The sequence below is a fragment of the Micromys minutus genome (genome assembly GCF_963924665.1).
Source record: "Micromys minutus genome assembly, chromosome: 3".
NCBI classification, from domain to species: Eukaryota; Metazoa; Chordata; class Mammalia; order Rodentia; family Muridae; genus Micromys; species Micromys minutus.
Window position 1 is genome coordinate 67,634,783 of NC_137972.1, and position 15,146 is coordinate 67,649,928.

The window sequence follows — 15,146 nt, forward strand, 5'->3', positions numbered from 1 at the left end:
TGGGTTTAATTTCTAACACACACATTTCCACAGTATCACAATGGCCAGCTCTAGGGAATTTTTGTCTGCTCGCGCGCGCGCGCGCGCACACACACACACACACACACACACACACACACACACACAGAAAGAGAGAGAGAGAGAGAGAGAGAGAGAGAGAGGTGAGCATGTTCATTAATTAATAAGCCATGACAAAAAGGTAAGCACACGATTTTGTAAAAATAAGGCTTTGGGGACAGAGGCCAAGACTCTGCAGGTATGTTGTGTTCACTGTGGGGCACTTATCAAATGTCAATTTCTGTTGTGTGTATCCTCCTGTACTTCATATGGACTTTTTTGTTCTGCTTGTTTGCTTGAGACAGGGTCTCTCTGTGTATCCCTGGTTGTCTTGGAACTGGTTCTGTAGACCAGGATGGCCTCAATCTCTGAAATCCACTTCCTTTTGTCTCCAAATTGCTGGAATCAAGGCATTCTCCACTATGCTTAGCCTTCAATATGAGTATCACTTATGATTTAATATGTATGTATGTATGTATGTATGTGTGTGTGTATGTGTGTGTTTGCTATTGGGGATGTCCGAGGAGGCTAGAAATGGATGGCAAATCCCCTGAGGCTGGAGTTACAAGCAGTTGTAAGGTGACCAGATAGGTACTGAACTCCTAACTCAAGTCCTTTACAAAAGCAGTAAGTGCTCTATCTATGCAATCTAACTAGCCCTTTGGTATGAATACTTAAATGTTTATGCTTCGCAAGCTTTAAGGTGACTGTACCAGGTCAGATGTGGTCTGTTTCAAGGCAATTCCGCCTACTGGTCCTACCCCCCTCCCTTTAGGTGTACTGACGTCGTGAGAAAGAGTATCTCTCTCCTGTTCTTATCTTTTGGTTACAAAAACCTGTAATCTGGGCTCCCCACACTCCCAGGCAGGCTCAAGCATAAAACCCAGAAGCAAAGACACCGGGCTACGTCTTCGATTGCTTTGGCCTGGCGGTCGAGCTGTGCAGGGCTCTGATTGGTGCTGTCTGGCGGTGAGGCGCGGTGCACTCTGGGACACGGCACTGGCGGGAGGCGCAGGCCGGTATCCGAGGTGAGGGTACGCGGGCGGCGACAAGATGGTGAAGCTGACGGCGGAGCTGATCGAGCAGGCGGCACAGTACACCAATGCGGTGCGGGACCGTGAGCTGGACCTCCGCGGTGAGTTAGACGGAGTGCGGGCTGTGTCCGGGCCCCGGTGCGCGGCCCCGAGAAGCTGGTCCCGCCGCGTGCGCCGAGGCTGGAGCCTGGCCCGCGGGCCGCCACCTGGGCCTGGGCTGCCTCCGAACGATGGTCCCGCAGGGACTTTTGGGACTGTCTTAGCCGTGCTCCTGCTAGCAAACACGGCGCCTTGATTCCTTCCCCGGTCCGTGCTCATTAGGCTTTGCCCGGAGTGTTGAGCTGCCTTAACTGTTTGAGGACTAGGAAAATAGAAAACGCTACGAACAGGACGGCGGCCGGCTGGGTTTTAGCAAATGCGTTAATAGGGCACGTGAGGGTAGGTTGGAGTTGTACCAGAGTTACCTTAATTGTCCCAATAATTCCCTTTGGTTTTGTTAATTTGTTTTCGAGACAACTTCTCACGCATTCCGAGCTGACTCCAAGCCGTTATATAGTTAAGGATTATCTCGAACTTCGGACCCTCTTGCCTCCACTTCTGGGTGCTGGGTTTAAATGCGCGCACCACATTTATATGGTGGTTCGGATGAGCGCAGGATTTTATGCCTGTTAGGAAAGCTTTCGCGCTACTGAGCCTGATCCGCAACCCCTGATCATTCATTTTGATAAAGGTGTTTTCAAGATTGAGCTGTTTGACCAAGGCTTAATGGTCACTTCCATGTGTGGGGTGGTGAAACTCACCTGTTCGGTTCTGACAGCAGTAGCACTTGATATTTAAAACATAGAATTGAGAGTGCATTTGTTAACTATTCAGGAGATGGCTTTGAAAGGGGTTAAAATTATAAGACTGTGACCCAAGGCAATCACAGTCCTCAGGGCACTATGCACTGCCATTTGTGACAGTTTCTTACTGCCTGTGGAAAATTCTAGTGCTTTGTTTGTTTGTTTGTTTGTTTGTTGAAATTAACTTTCTCGGAGAAAAGTCCGGTTCAGGAGCATCAGGATCCTTTCGCTGTCTTGGCGCAGTTTGGTCCCTGCTGTATCTCCTGAAACCCTGAGAATGCTTGTACGGTTACCATATTTTTTACCGCAGCCCTTCACGACTGGGTTGTGTACTTCATTCCTTGTCTTCCTACAGTGCCTAGCTCAATGGTGATACCCATTAGATAATCAAGGGGATGTTCACTGTGATTTGTGGTTATATAAACCAATTTCAGCTCTGAATTGGAGCTGGTGGGGAGGAGGATGAGTCAGGACACCATGAAGCTACGCTGATGAGTTATGTGAAGGATTGAGAATACCAGTCACCAGTGTCTGAACAAGACTTGGGCCCTCAGCATCAAGCAGTTTAAAGTGTGATTTTCTGTCGCAGAGCCTAATAATGCTAAGGACTTAGAACAGTGTGAATACATTGTTGACGTTCTTAATAAGCCATGGGCACCAACACTAGTAAGTATGCCCATCTGTTCTCCCTCTTGCCTTCAGCCTCTTCAAGTTTACTTCAAGACACAAGCTTGTAGGGCTAGGGACCACGGAAGTGCTTGGTGTGGCGCCAGTACCCGGTTAAAACTTCCTGCATGAAAGCTTCGAGCCACATTACCATCACATACTCCTACTATTTTCAGGACCTTTCATTTATATTAATATTTGTTGTATGTATTTTTCCTTCTACAGGATATAAAATTCCTGTTATTGAAAATCTCGGTGCCACCTTAGACCAGTTTGATGCAATTGATTTTTCTGACAATGAGATCAGGAAACTGGATGGTTTTCCTTTGTTGAGAAGACTGAAAACATTATTAGTGAACAACAACCGAATTTGGTGAGTAGTATCTGCCAGTGAGACTATTTTCTTCCCTTAAGTAATTGTTATAGTGTACCCCGAAGATGCTGTTTGGTTTGGTTTGGTTTGGTTTGGTTTGGTTTTTAATGTATATTAGTGTTTTGCCTGCAGGTACCACACATCCTCCTAGTGCTTTTGGAGGCCAGAGGAGGGCACTGGCTTCTCTGGAGCTGGTTTACAGATAGTCCTGGGCTGCTCCAGGTGTTAGGAATAGATCTGGGTCCTCAGGAAGATCATCCAGAGCTTTCAGCTGTCGAGCCACCTCTTCAGTCTTTCTATGTCTCTTCTTAAAGGGAGAAGTGAATAGAACACGTTTCCTAAGAGATTGGAGATTGACTTGGACATTGGTCTGACCTTGCCACTCTTCAGAAATCTTTAATATTCATTACTGATACTAAACTTTGATTTTGAAACACTGTGCTGTGTCAACATTTCAGATTCTAAAATAGTCATCAACAGCATCATAATAAAAAGATTTATAGAGGCCATGTGTAATGGTGCCTGCCTTAATCCTAACACTCTGGAGTCTGTGACAGGCAGATCTCTTTGTGAGTTCAAGGACAGCTTTGACCTGCAAATTCCAGCCAGGGCTACGTAGTGACCCTATCACAATAAAATTTTTTTATGAAATAAAATTACTTTTCACTGAGTCCCTATACCTCATCCATTCTGCTGGTTTTTATTTTTGTAGTTGGTTTCTGCAATATGTGAAATTAAGATCATATTTGTTTGTTTGAGCCAATGTTTTTCTATGAGCCTTGGCTCTCCTGGAATTCACTTTGTAGACCAGGCTGGTCTCAAACTCAGATCTGCCTCCCTTTGCCTCCTGAGTGCTGGATTAAAAGTGTGCACCCTCACCACCCTGCTGGCAAAGCTTTCATTAAGAAAAGCACCCAGGGGCTGGAGATATGGCTGCTGTTTTTCCCACACCAACATGGCAGCTTGAAACTCTAGTTTCAGAGAGTTCAAGGCTCTTTTCTGGCTTCCCTCAGAGCCAAGCACAGAGTTGGTGTGCAATATAAAAACATGTAGTCACACACATCAGAGCACTGTTTCTAGGGAGAGGCTATTTTCATGATTAAACATTCCCCTCTGATGAATGTCTTACACTAGCTCTCTAAACGCAAAAGTATTGGGTTTGAGTTTTCTGAACAAGAAATTTTAAATTGGCTAAGTAGTTATTTCCTGCTCCAGAATCTCACTTTTTCTTCGGTTACACTAGACCATGTGGCAGCAGAAAGAGGCTGAGGAGGCGTGGGTTTCTGAGGTCATCCCATCCCTTGCACTGTCCTGTGCTTCAGGCAAGGCCCTGACTTGATGCTTTCCTGGGACGGGATATGGGAGAAGAGTATTCTAACATTGAAGCGTTAATACTGGGAAGACAGAAACGTTAGTGTGTTTGCTTTTGTTTTCACTGAGAGCCTCTCTCTTTATTTTAGCCGTATAGGTGAGGGTCTTGATCAGGCTCTTCCCTGCCTGACAGAACTCATTCTCACCAACAACAGTCTAGTGGAACTGGTAAGTCGAATGGAGAAAACTCTTTTTAAAAAAAGATTTGTTTATTTACTATATATAAGTACACTGTAGCTGTCTCCAGACACAGAAGAGGTCATCTGATCTGATTACAGATGGTTGTGAGCCACCATGTGGTTGCTGGGATTTGAACTCAGGACTTCTAGAGGGGCAGTCGGTGCTCTTAACCGCTGAGCCATCTCTCCAGCGCTGGAGAAAGAAGCAAGGTTAAGAATTCTTCCTCCTTCAGAAAACTATATTTTCTCTTTAGTTTTTTTGCTGATTGTTTTTTTGATTTAAGCGTTTGTTTGTTTGTTGTTGGTTGTGTTGGTTTGGTTGGTTTTTGTGCTAGGAATTGGCAAGGCATTTGGATTATATGTCCCAGATCTCATTGCCCTCTCAGGTTTGATTTTTGATTCTGCTGGGTGCCTTGATAGGAGAGTTCCCATTAGGTGCAATCTAGTTTGTCAGTCACTTTCATTAGCTTTTTTGATGTTCTGTTGAAACTCCCCTTCTCCTTCAGTGGATAAAAACATTCAGTTTATTTTGTTGTTGTTGTTTGATTGGTTGGTTTTTGTTTTTTTGGTTTTGTTTTGTTTTGCAGAGTTGCAATGTTCAGTATGGTACTTTAATCTCAGTTCTTAAGTGACTTGGGCAAAACTGTAAAATACACACATGCCAGATTTCAGACTTAGTATTAGAAATGAATGTGGTGGTGAGTTTGCTACTCCACTTTGTGCTTCTGGCAGGTAGCGCTTTCAGCCATACATCCTGGAACTCTTTGGATTTGTAAGTGAAAGACATACAGACAGACACACACAGGCTTATTTTTGAAATTCCTTAGCTAGCTCAAAGGCCGGGCAGTTCTAATCATCCACCTGGCTATCATAGATTTCCCTCTGGTAATGATGACTCAACACCCTTTGAATCTATGATCTATCTTTGCTGTCCCGTTCCTTCTGGGTGGCCCCCTAGTCTTTGCTGTCCAAGACACTTCTGGGCAGCACTTCTGGGGGCCACATTCCTTCTTACCTACATTTTGGATGATTTTTCCTTCTGCAGCTCTAAATCAGATCCCTCTCCCTCTGAAACCTGGTGATTCTCTTCTCTCTCTCATGTCCTAGCCTACACAAATCTAAGGGTCCTGCCCCATTTCCCTTTGCCCAGCCATTGGCCGCTGGCATCTTAATTGATCAGTTAAAAGCCAAATGGGGACAAGAACCTTGAGCATTTGGACAGGCAGATTCCTGATTAAAACAAAGCATTAGAACCAATCCTCAACAAATGAAGGTGTTAACTTTCTTAGTGGCTTTTTAATATCATAGTGCGTTGATATTTTGGATAAGGAGTTGAATTTCATTTATCTGTTTCTCTATATTAGCATGGGTACTAGCAGGTTCTAAAACTGCCTGAGTCTCCTGACATAGTTTAAAGTACTTACCACCTAAGCATGAAGACCTGGGTTCTAACCACAGGATCTGTGTTTTATAAACAATCAAGCAAGCTGGGCATAGTGCCTCTAGTTTGCACTTCCAAGTACTGGGGAGGTAGAGCTAGATCCTTGGGACTTACTGGTCAGCCAGCCTAACTAATTTTACACACACACACACACACACACACACACACACACACGTACGTTAAATATATAAAAACTGCAGATAGGATTCTTTTTTTTTAATTTTTAGAGTTTTAAAATACCCTACTTAATTTTATGTGCTGTTTTATCTGCATTCATTTTTCTATGTGAGGGTGTCAGATTCCAGACAGTTGTCAGCTGCCATGTGGGAACTTGGAATTGAACTCTAGTCCTCTGGAAGAGCAGCCAGTGCTCTTAACCACTGAGCTACCTGTCTAACCCCAATCTTTAGATTTATTTTATGTGTATGAGTGTATGGCCTGCATATATGTATGTGTGTCACATGTATGCCTGGCACCAGGGCAGCTCATTTAGGGTCTCCTAAAACTGGAGCTATGATGCCTGTAAGTCTCTACATGGGTGCATGGGTGCTGGGGTCAAAGCTCCGCTCTTTAAAAGAACAAGAAGTGCTCTTAGCCACAAAGCCATCTCTCCAGCCAGTGAAGAGATTTTTAAATCCACTGTTAAATCCACTGTTAAGTTTGTCTTTTAACCACATTGCCTATATCCTGTTTACATTGAATAGTATTACTGGCATATCACGCTTTGTCTTTTGAAGGGAACTGTCATCCATTTTGGCTTTTTTTTTAATTGTGTATGTTTACATGTGCACTGTCTCTTGTCTTTCTGTTTTTCCTTCAAATGGCATAGAAATTATATGCTGTGTCTATGTCTATTCTTAGCAACTTGATCAGTTAAAAGTCAACCAATACCATTCCTCTTCTATTTTAATATAATATTTTTATTCTTTGAAATTTTAATACATGTATATAGTGAGTTTTGGTATTTGCCTCTAGTTCCTCCCATATCTGTCCACACCTTCTTACAACTTCATTTCCTCCCTCTTCTGGTGAGATGCATCTTTTTTGTAGTTCTGAAACTCAGAGATTCTCCTGTCTCTGCCTCCTGAGCCCCCATGCCCCCCAACACCCCCCCTTTAAACACACCAAGTCCTATTTGTGTTGATCTTATTATACTCAGGGGTATGGAGCTGTTGATTGGAGAATGGCTGACCCACCAGGAGCCACAGTATTAAATCAGTATTGCCTGAACTGTAAAAAGTTCCTCAGTTAGAGGTGGGAGGTTCTGAACCCCTACTACTTTCCATTCTGGGGTGTCGACTGACTTGGTCTTATGCAGATGACCACAGCCACTGTAAGGTCATGAGTGCAGTGGTCCTGTCATATCCAGAAGATACTGGATGGCCTGGCTTTTCCCACTTCTAGCTCTTGCTGTCTGTTTGCCCTTCCTCCTCTGTGAGCCTTGTGGAAGAGAGGCATTCTATAGATGTGCTATTGTAGCTCAGCCCTCCAGTGTATTCTCTATGCACTGGCCAGTCTTGAGTTTTTTAATAACTAACATCCACTCTGCAAAGAAACTTTTCTGATGAGGTCCAAGAGCTGTACTACTAATCTGTGGGGATAGATACATATTTAATAGTGTGATGCTATGTCCACTTAGCAAAATAGTAATAGTGGATCATCCCTAGGACCTATGAGCTCTCCAACCATGGGTTCTTAGCCAGCTTTATTATATGAGCGTGCATTTTTTCCTATGGAACTGGGTCTTAGATCAGAAAATGGTTGTTTATACTGTAACATTTGTACCACCACTGCACATGATTGTTATTGAATGGACAATACTCACAACTGGCTGAGACTGCTGATAACTTCCCCCAGCAGCCTGCATAGCACCTTCTGGTCCTGTGAAAGCTAGCCCACTGAGAGGAAGCGTCCTGCTCGGTACCTACTTTATTTGTCATATCTGGTGATAAAAAGTGTGTGGTGCCTTTACCAGTAGAGTCTTACAATCAAATTTCTGATGGGTAGTCCACAATCAACCATTAGCCTATATTGTGTTTTGAGGTAGTCCCTTAACTGTGCCACCCAGGCTGACTTTGAACTCCATATCTAGCCTGTGTATGTAATTATGAACCTTTAATTCACTATAGTCTTCCTCCCAAATGCTGGGATTGCAGGTGTGGGTCAGGACACCCAGCTCTAAAGCCATCTACCATCACATAGCTGGGGTGTAGTGAGTCCCATCAGGAGGCCTTTCAGCACCTATGGTGATGCACTGTAGAATCAAATTATATCTAGGACCTTTCAGATACTAGGGCAGCTCCCCTCCCCTACTACTGAGCAACAGTATTATTTTTCTTAACCGTATAATCATGCTATCCGTGTGTGTGTGTAACACTTTTATTTTCCACTGCTTTTGGATTCATTTTGTGGTAGTAGACCAGTTTTCAAGATCTAGTACTCCCTCTGACAGTGTAAAGATGGCTGTTTGCTTTCTGAGAATTCAGTTCTCTGTCCTTGCTTTTTAAAATTGTGAACCCCTTCACAAAGGTACACATCCATTTACAAGGCCACACTGACCTCTGTATTCCTCCAGTTTTGTGTGTATGCTATAGAAGTGAGAACTTCTGCTTCCATCTGTGTGGGAGTGAATTACTTAATTTAGGTCTATCCCAAGTTGTTACTTCCTGTAGGAATTTGTCCTGGGACACAGTTTGACCACCTAGGACTGTATATATTTCTTAGGGTTTACTGCTGTGAACAGACTATGACTGAGGCAGTTCTTATAAGGACAACATTTAATTGGGGCTGGCTTACAGGTTCAGAGGTTTAGTCCATTATCATCAAGGCAGGAACATGGGAGCATCCAGGCAGGCATGGTGCAGGGGGAGCTGAGAGTTCTACATCTTTATCTGAAGACTGTTAGCAGAATACTGACTTCAGGAAACTAGGATCGAGTGACACACCTACAACAGGGCCACACCTTCTAATAGTGCCACCCCCTAGGCCAAGCATATACAAACCATCACAATATATATAGCAAGAATTTGTCCCAGATGGGAGAAGAGAAAAGCATGAGGTTCCACATTTGCTATAGCCCCATCACATACCCTGTCCGGATCTCCCTGTACTTGTTATTGGAACATGCAGATCCTTGGGTAACTTCTCAAACTGAACATCTGTTGGTTATTATGGAGTTCTCTGGTCTGTCATATGCCTTCGTGCCTTCATAAACACTGTACAAGTCCTGTAGCTGGTATCCCTAACTATTTCTACTCTGAGATGTCTAGGAAATACCTTGTCTAGTTTAATTGTAGCTTTTGATGGTGGGTTTTTAGTGTTGCTATTTTTGTTTCATCGTGGTTTCCAGGACAGTTTGGGAAAAGCTGAGCATATCCGTGGCTGGCCTGAACTCACTACATAGAATAAATAGGCTGGCCTCAAACTCACTGAGATTTGTCTGTCTCTGCCTCCCGAATGCTGGGATAAAGACATGTGCCACCATGGTTGGCAGCCACAATTTTTGAATTATACTATTCACCTTGTCTTTGAAGATGTTTGAAGACATGGGAGCAGAGGTGTGCTAGGATAGCAGTACCTTTTCAAAGATAATAAATGTACTCTCTGAGGCCACTTGGTATATATACTAACAAGAGAAGACATTCTGCACCAGGTATGGTGGCATAAACCCATAAATTCCAGCATTTGGGAGGATCAGGATTGAAGACCATCCTTGAACAACAAGTTCAAGGCCAGCCCAGGCTATAGGAGATTCTGTCTCAAACAACAGAAACCCCACATTAGACCAAGATCTTGGGTTGAGGTTCCTGTGTAAATAGCTTGCTCTAAGTAAGTCACTCCTGTTAGCATTGGTTTCATTTTGTAATCCCTGCTTAGTAGCCACATTGAGATTACTGTAGAAAATCAGACCTTTTTGTCTTCTGTTGAAGCAGATGTTGTTACTACCAAACCTTAAAGAAGCTAAAATATATTTATTAGTTTATTAGGTAGAAGATATTTAGGCAGTTGTGTTGTATTAATAATGGAATAGGTGTCAGAGCAATAAAAAATAAAAGTGTAGATACTTGCTTCAAATATACTTGCCATTTTGAACTCTCAGAGTCGTAGTGTGTCTATGAGCCCTGTTCTTACCATGACTCTCATTTCATAGGGTGATCTGGACCCGTTGGCATCTCTGAAATCACTGACATATCTAAGGTATGGAAGTTACTTGTGGTGATGTGACTATAGGCCTGAAATAACACCTTCAGGCTACTAATAAAAAGTTCTTCCCTGGATGGTGTGTTACTCCTGACAGTAAAGTGGGAAGCATGTGTGCTGGTTCTTGATTTATAGTCATCGCACCTCTAGATGACTCCACCTTACATGCGCTTGGTGAGTAAGATTGGAACTGTCCCTTTTCTTACAGTATCCTAAGAAACCCTGTAACCAATAAGAAGCATTATCGACTTTATGTGATTTATAAAGTTCCACAAGTCAGAGTACTGGACTTTCAGAAAGTGAAACTAAAAGTGAGTATTAGCACTGCTGTGAAGCTCAGAGTTGCCCTTTATTTTCATTGCTGGGGTTTTAGAAACTTGCTCAATAAGTTAATTTTGTCTTACTGTGAAGCTTAATCTGTGGGAAAGAAAACATTCAGTCAGTTGTTCTTGATTTCGTGGGGTGCTTTTGTTTCATTTGATTTCTTTGTTCTCTTAGCAGGTTATGGTAGGGCTTTGTTGGCCATTCCAAGGTTGGCCAAACTTTATAGTTGGAACTACACAGGGAATTGTCTGCTTAGATGTATTTCCAATAATCCAGCTGTGAGCAGCTCTGCCTGTTAGAGTGGTGTTTCCATGTTGGAAGTGCTAATTCTCTGTAGTCTCTTGGGAGTCCCACTTTGAAACTAGGAGGGGGAACTTTTTGAGAACTTTGTCCAAAAATGTTGGACACTGTGTCTCCTAATTTAAAGTTGGCTTTTGGTGTTTTTACCAACCCAGAATACTTCAGGAGAATTCTCTTCCATGTTTTCTGAGGAATGCATCTAAATGCATGTGGTATTCCTATTTTGATTAACTCTGTGTGTGGTGTTGCTGTAGGAGCGTCAGGAAGCAGAGAAAATGTTCAAGGGCAAACGGGGTGCACAGCTTGCAAAGGATATTGCCAGGAGAAGCAAAACGTAAGATACGGATATCCAACTTAACTCTACTTCACCTTCAGAAACACCGTCTGTCTCTGACAGTTTGCCTCCTACAAAATTAAATCAAAACTCTGGTTAGTGTGATGTTAACATTTGAATGATGGTGTCAGACCAGTCCTGGTCTGCACATCTCAGGAAATTTCTGCCCCGTTAGAAGAGCTTATATTTTGGTCTCTGGTCTTAATTGTGACGTTAATCATCCTGCTTTCTATAGGAAGGTGGATTGGGTGGTGTTTCTGAAGGAGAGAGTTCTTGTATCAGTTTGTTAACAAAGATAAGATACTACACTGGTTGAATTACTTTCAAAAGCTTTTGAAAGTAGGAGAAGCAGCTTGCAGCAGTCGGAATGTAACTGTTATACTCTCCTTCCCCAGTTTTAATCCAGGTGCTGGTTTGCCAACTGACAAAAAGAAAGGAGGGCCATCTGCAGGGGATGTGGAAGCAATCAAGGTGAGGATGTGTTCGGTTGTGGTGGAGAGAGCCAGGCTGGGGCTGACAGGGGTGTGTCCGAGTACTGAGCCTTCTAGAGCCTGTCTTCCCAGAGTCCTAGGATGCTGGCATTTCTAGTTCAGGAAAATCCTTCCTTAAAATACTCTTTGCAGACTTTGATTTGAAATAATTAGAGAAAGCCGTTGATGACATCTGTTTGTGTCTCCTTTTCCTGGGTCCAGTTACTTCTTTGAGCAGTTAAGTGTGGGTGTGCAGTCTTGGACATTGCCTTAGTTTCTTTGCTTTCCAGGATTTGCTGGCTGACAACTTCTGTTGCAATATAGGTAGAAAATCCTAAAATTTCCTGTAACAGGATTCCAGACAGATACTTTGTGAAATAATTTCTTTTTTTTTACAAGAGCCTGAATCATCTTTTAAACATGAAAATTGACAGTCTGTTTCTAGGTTGATTTTAATGTGCCAGTGAAATCCTTCCCTGACAGAACGGTGTATGACATTCAATGGGCAAGTGCTTGGGATGTCTGTAATGTCTTGTCTTCCTCCATCTCCCCTCTCCTGTGTTTTCTAGAATGCCATAGCAAACGCATCGACGCTGGCTGAAGTTGAGAGGCTGAAGGGCTTGCTGCAGTCTGGCCAGATACCTGGCAGAGAGCGCAGATCAGGTCAGAAAACCATTGTGTCTGAACTTGTAAAGCATCACCTCGGAGTGATTGCACAGTACATCTGGCTGCCATGGTGATGTAATCCCTTATTTGGGAGGTTAAGCTGAGTGTCAGAAGCTGAAGGTCATTCTTGGCTGCAACACAGGTTTGAGACCAGCTTGGGCTATATAAGACCCTTTTTCAAAAAAAAGGAAAAGAGAAGAAGGACAAAGGAAGGAGGCAGGGTGGGTCAGTAAAGAAAGTTAAGCCAATGGGATATTTAAGCCGTCTTTACAAATTGTAGTAAAACATTTCATATAGACAGAACTAAGTTCTAGAGGTGACTGTGTGAACTTCTAAGTCACATGCTATAGAAAGGACATTTTGGCGGACTGATACACTGCATATACAATAGTGATCCCACAGGGTAACAGCTTCAAAATTCCTCTGCCTGGTGTCATGACTGTATGCTTTCTCTGCTTAGGTATGTACAGATGCAAGGGTACTTGCCTTATTTTCAGCTCTCTGCACTGAGAACAGTGACATGTTGTCTAGGTTCATAGATTAGGAAGATTGCCTTCACCAGGTGGGTTAATAGCCTCTACCATTTAGGAGTGTGTAAGTGTGCTCTCTGTCACGTTCACCTTCACAAAATAACAAGATCTCCAGCGGGGAAGTTTAAGAGCACACTCCCTGCAGAGCAAGGTGTTATTGTGTATGGTCACTTAGTGGATCAGCACAGGCTGTATAAAGAGCCCGACCAGTACTATCCTTGGGCAGGTTTCATCGTTTAAGGTAAACATCTTCATCTTTTAAGTTTCAGATACGTACTGTCAGTAAAGGTTTGCAGGAGGACTGCTTGTTTGCTGGGTCTTAACTAGTCTATGTTTGAATGCCAAATTTGTGTCAGCATGTTGAGCACCAGAGATATACTATTCAAATATAGTAAACTTATGGTGCACATTTGGGCATGAATATCACTGGGGCAACTGCTTTGACAGCTCAGGGTCAGTATCTCTGAGCTATTTTGTTTAGTTTTTGTGACCCACTGAGTTTAGTCAGGATGTTTGCATGAGTAAGGGGCAGGGTGCAGTATCCTGCTGGAGAAAATGGCTGTCAACTGTCAGTCACTCCTCAGGGAGACTGTATGAAGTATCTTAAGAACTGTGGTACTGTGTGTCTCTGGGCCCTCGGGGACATGCAGGGAAAATGATTTATGTGGTAACTTCCAAGATGCTTGCTCTTTCCATTTAGTAGCATCTGTAGGCCAGGACTGATTTCTGCGCTGTCTTCCTTGCTTCCACCCCCAGTAAACATATACCATTCCACCACTATCCTAGGTGAAGAAATAAAAAGTGATTTTTCTGTGGTTCTGAAGATAGAGCTCAGTAATAAATACCATATTTAAGTCCCTGAGTTCAATCTGTAGCACCTGACAGTATTTATTACCAATGATAAAACTGAAGATTTTAAGCAAAAATTGAAATTTGGAAAACTTGGCTGGGATATAAATCTGGTAGAGCACTCACTACCTACCATACACAAGACCCTGGGTTCAGGCTTCACCTCTCTGGAAAGACAGTCAGAAAAAAATGTAGGTCTGCTGGTACAGTGTTCAAACATTGCTGGGTAGATCAGTGGGATGCTAATGAATCATGGAACAACTCAGCATCGGGAAGATGTACCAAACACAGTAAAGGAGCTTTTCTAAGTGTTCACGTGCCTGTGTGGATGCAAGATACATTCGGAGTACAAGGGAGAGTAGTGGGCTGCAAGTGAGAATGAGGAGAATTCCCAAACAAAAATTTCAGCTTCATTTTGTGAGCTGTCTGTAGGATACCAATATAGCCAAACAAACCTTGGTAACTGGAAAACTGCTGTTTGCTTCCAAATGATAGACAGAATTTGTCAAAACTTGTGTGTGTGTGTGTGTGTGTGTGTGTGTGTGTGTTCATGCGTGTTCAGGTATATTCATTTTTAAAATCAAGTGTATGTCTGGAGAGGGGACAGATAATAGAAAACTAACATAAGTTCTATGTTTCTTTCAGGGCCGAGTGATGAGGGTGAAGAAGAGATGGAGGAGGACACAGTCACGAATGGGTCCTGAGCTCTGACAGATGCTTTGATGAGCTCTCTTGGGACAAGTCTTGCATTTTGAGCATGGAGGAACAACCTTGCTTCTATCAGCAACGTGGAATCTGCAGCTTTGCTGAATGTTCAGAACTACTGCTGATAATTTTTTAATATGAGCCTTGAAATAGCAATGCCAGTTTTCTACAAATGGTAAAATAAAGGCAACCCACTGTGCTGCCAAACTGTATGCTGTGTGTTTGTCTCGAGGTATAAGGCGATGTTTAAGTTAGAAGTTGGAGAGAATGGTCTTCCTCAATAGACATTATTCCTGCTCATGAAATGTTAGAGATTCTTCATAAAGGTAAAGGCAGGGTGGCTTTAGGACTAGACAAATAGGCATTCTTTGACCTTTTTAATCAACATACATGAGCATCTCACAAATCTATTTTAAAATGACTTAAACATTTTTAAATAGGAAATGAGACTTTTGCTTGTTGGTGCTATAGCATGAGTCAAAATCTTCCAGCCTGTGGGACAGAGGCACAGACATCATGGTTTCTCTGTAGGACAGGTTAAGGCCCATTTTTTTCTCAGCATCTAGGCTTCTTACTGTATTCCTTATCTAGGAAAGGTTTTGTTGTTGTTAAATACCAGTACCTCAGTTTCCCTGCTTTGCCAGCTGCCTTGAGAACAATGCCTCCCACTGAGCCTCTCTTGCAGCCAGCAAATCCTAGCACTTCTCACCTGCCCCTCAGCACTGGGCTGTAGGCATGTGTGTAGACAGGCCAGCTTTTTACCTTGGTTGTAGGAATTTGGTCTCAGGTACTCAAGCTTACATAG

General features: G+C 43.0%; 1 protein-coding gene across 1 annotated transcript; it reads left to right on the plus strand.

The window, feature by feature from the left end:
* The first annotated feature begins 1,057 nt into the window (after positions 1-1,057).
* Positions 1,058-14,531, plus strand: SNRPA1 (small nuclear ribonucleoprotein polypeptide A'). Its single transcript, XM_080913951.1, has 9 exons — positions 1,058-1,192; positions 2,825-2,972; positions 4,433-4,511; positions 10,114-10,160; positions 10,372-10,474; positions 11,042-11,121; positions 11,517-11,592; positions 12,161-12,254; positions 14,282-14,531. Exons 1-9 carry the CDS (start codon positions 1,111-1,113, stop codon positions 14,338-14,340), a joined length of 768 nt encoding a protein of 255 aa, XP_080770077.1. The 5' UTR covers positions 1,058-1,110; the 3' UTR covers positions 14,341-14,531.
* Positions 14,532-15,146: the final 615 nt, after the last annotated feature.

Excerpts from the sequence above, each read along its gene's own strand:
- SNRPA1 (XM_080913951.1), top strand. The coding sequence starts at position 1,111 with ATGGTGAAGCTGACGGCGGAGCTGATCGAGCAGGCGGCACAGTACACC. Across the intron at positions 1,193-2,824 it reads CCGTGAGCTGGACCTCCGCG|GATATAAAATTCCTGTTATT; the intron begins GTGAGTTAGACG and ends TTCCTTCTACAG. Across the intron at positions 11,122-11,516 it reads ATTGCCAGGAGAAGCAAAAC|TTTTAATCCAGGTGCTGGTT; the intron begins GTAAGATACGGA and ends CTCCTTCCCCAG.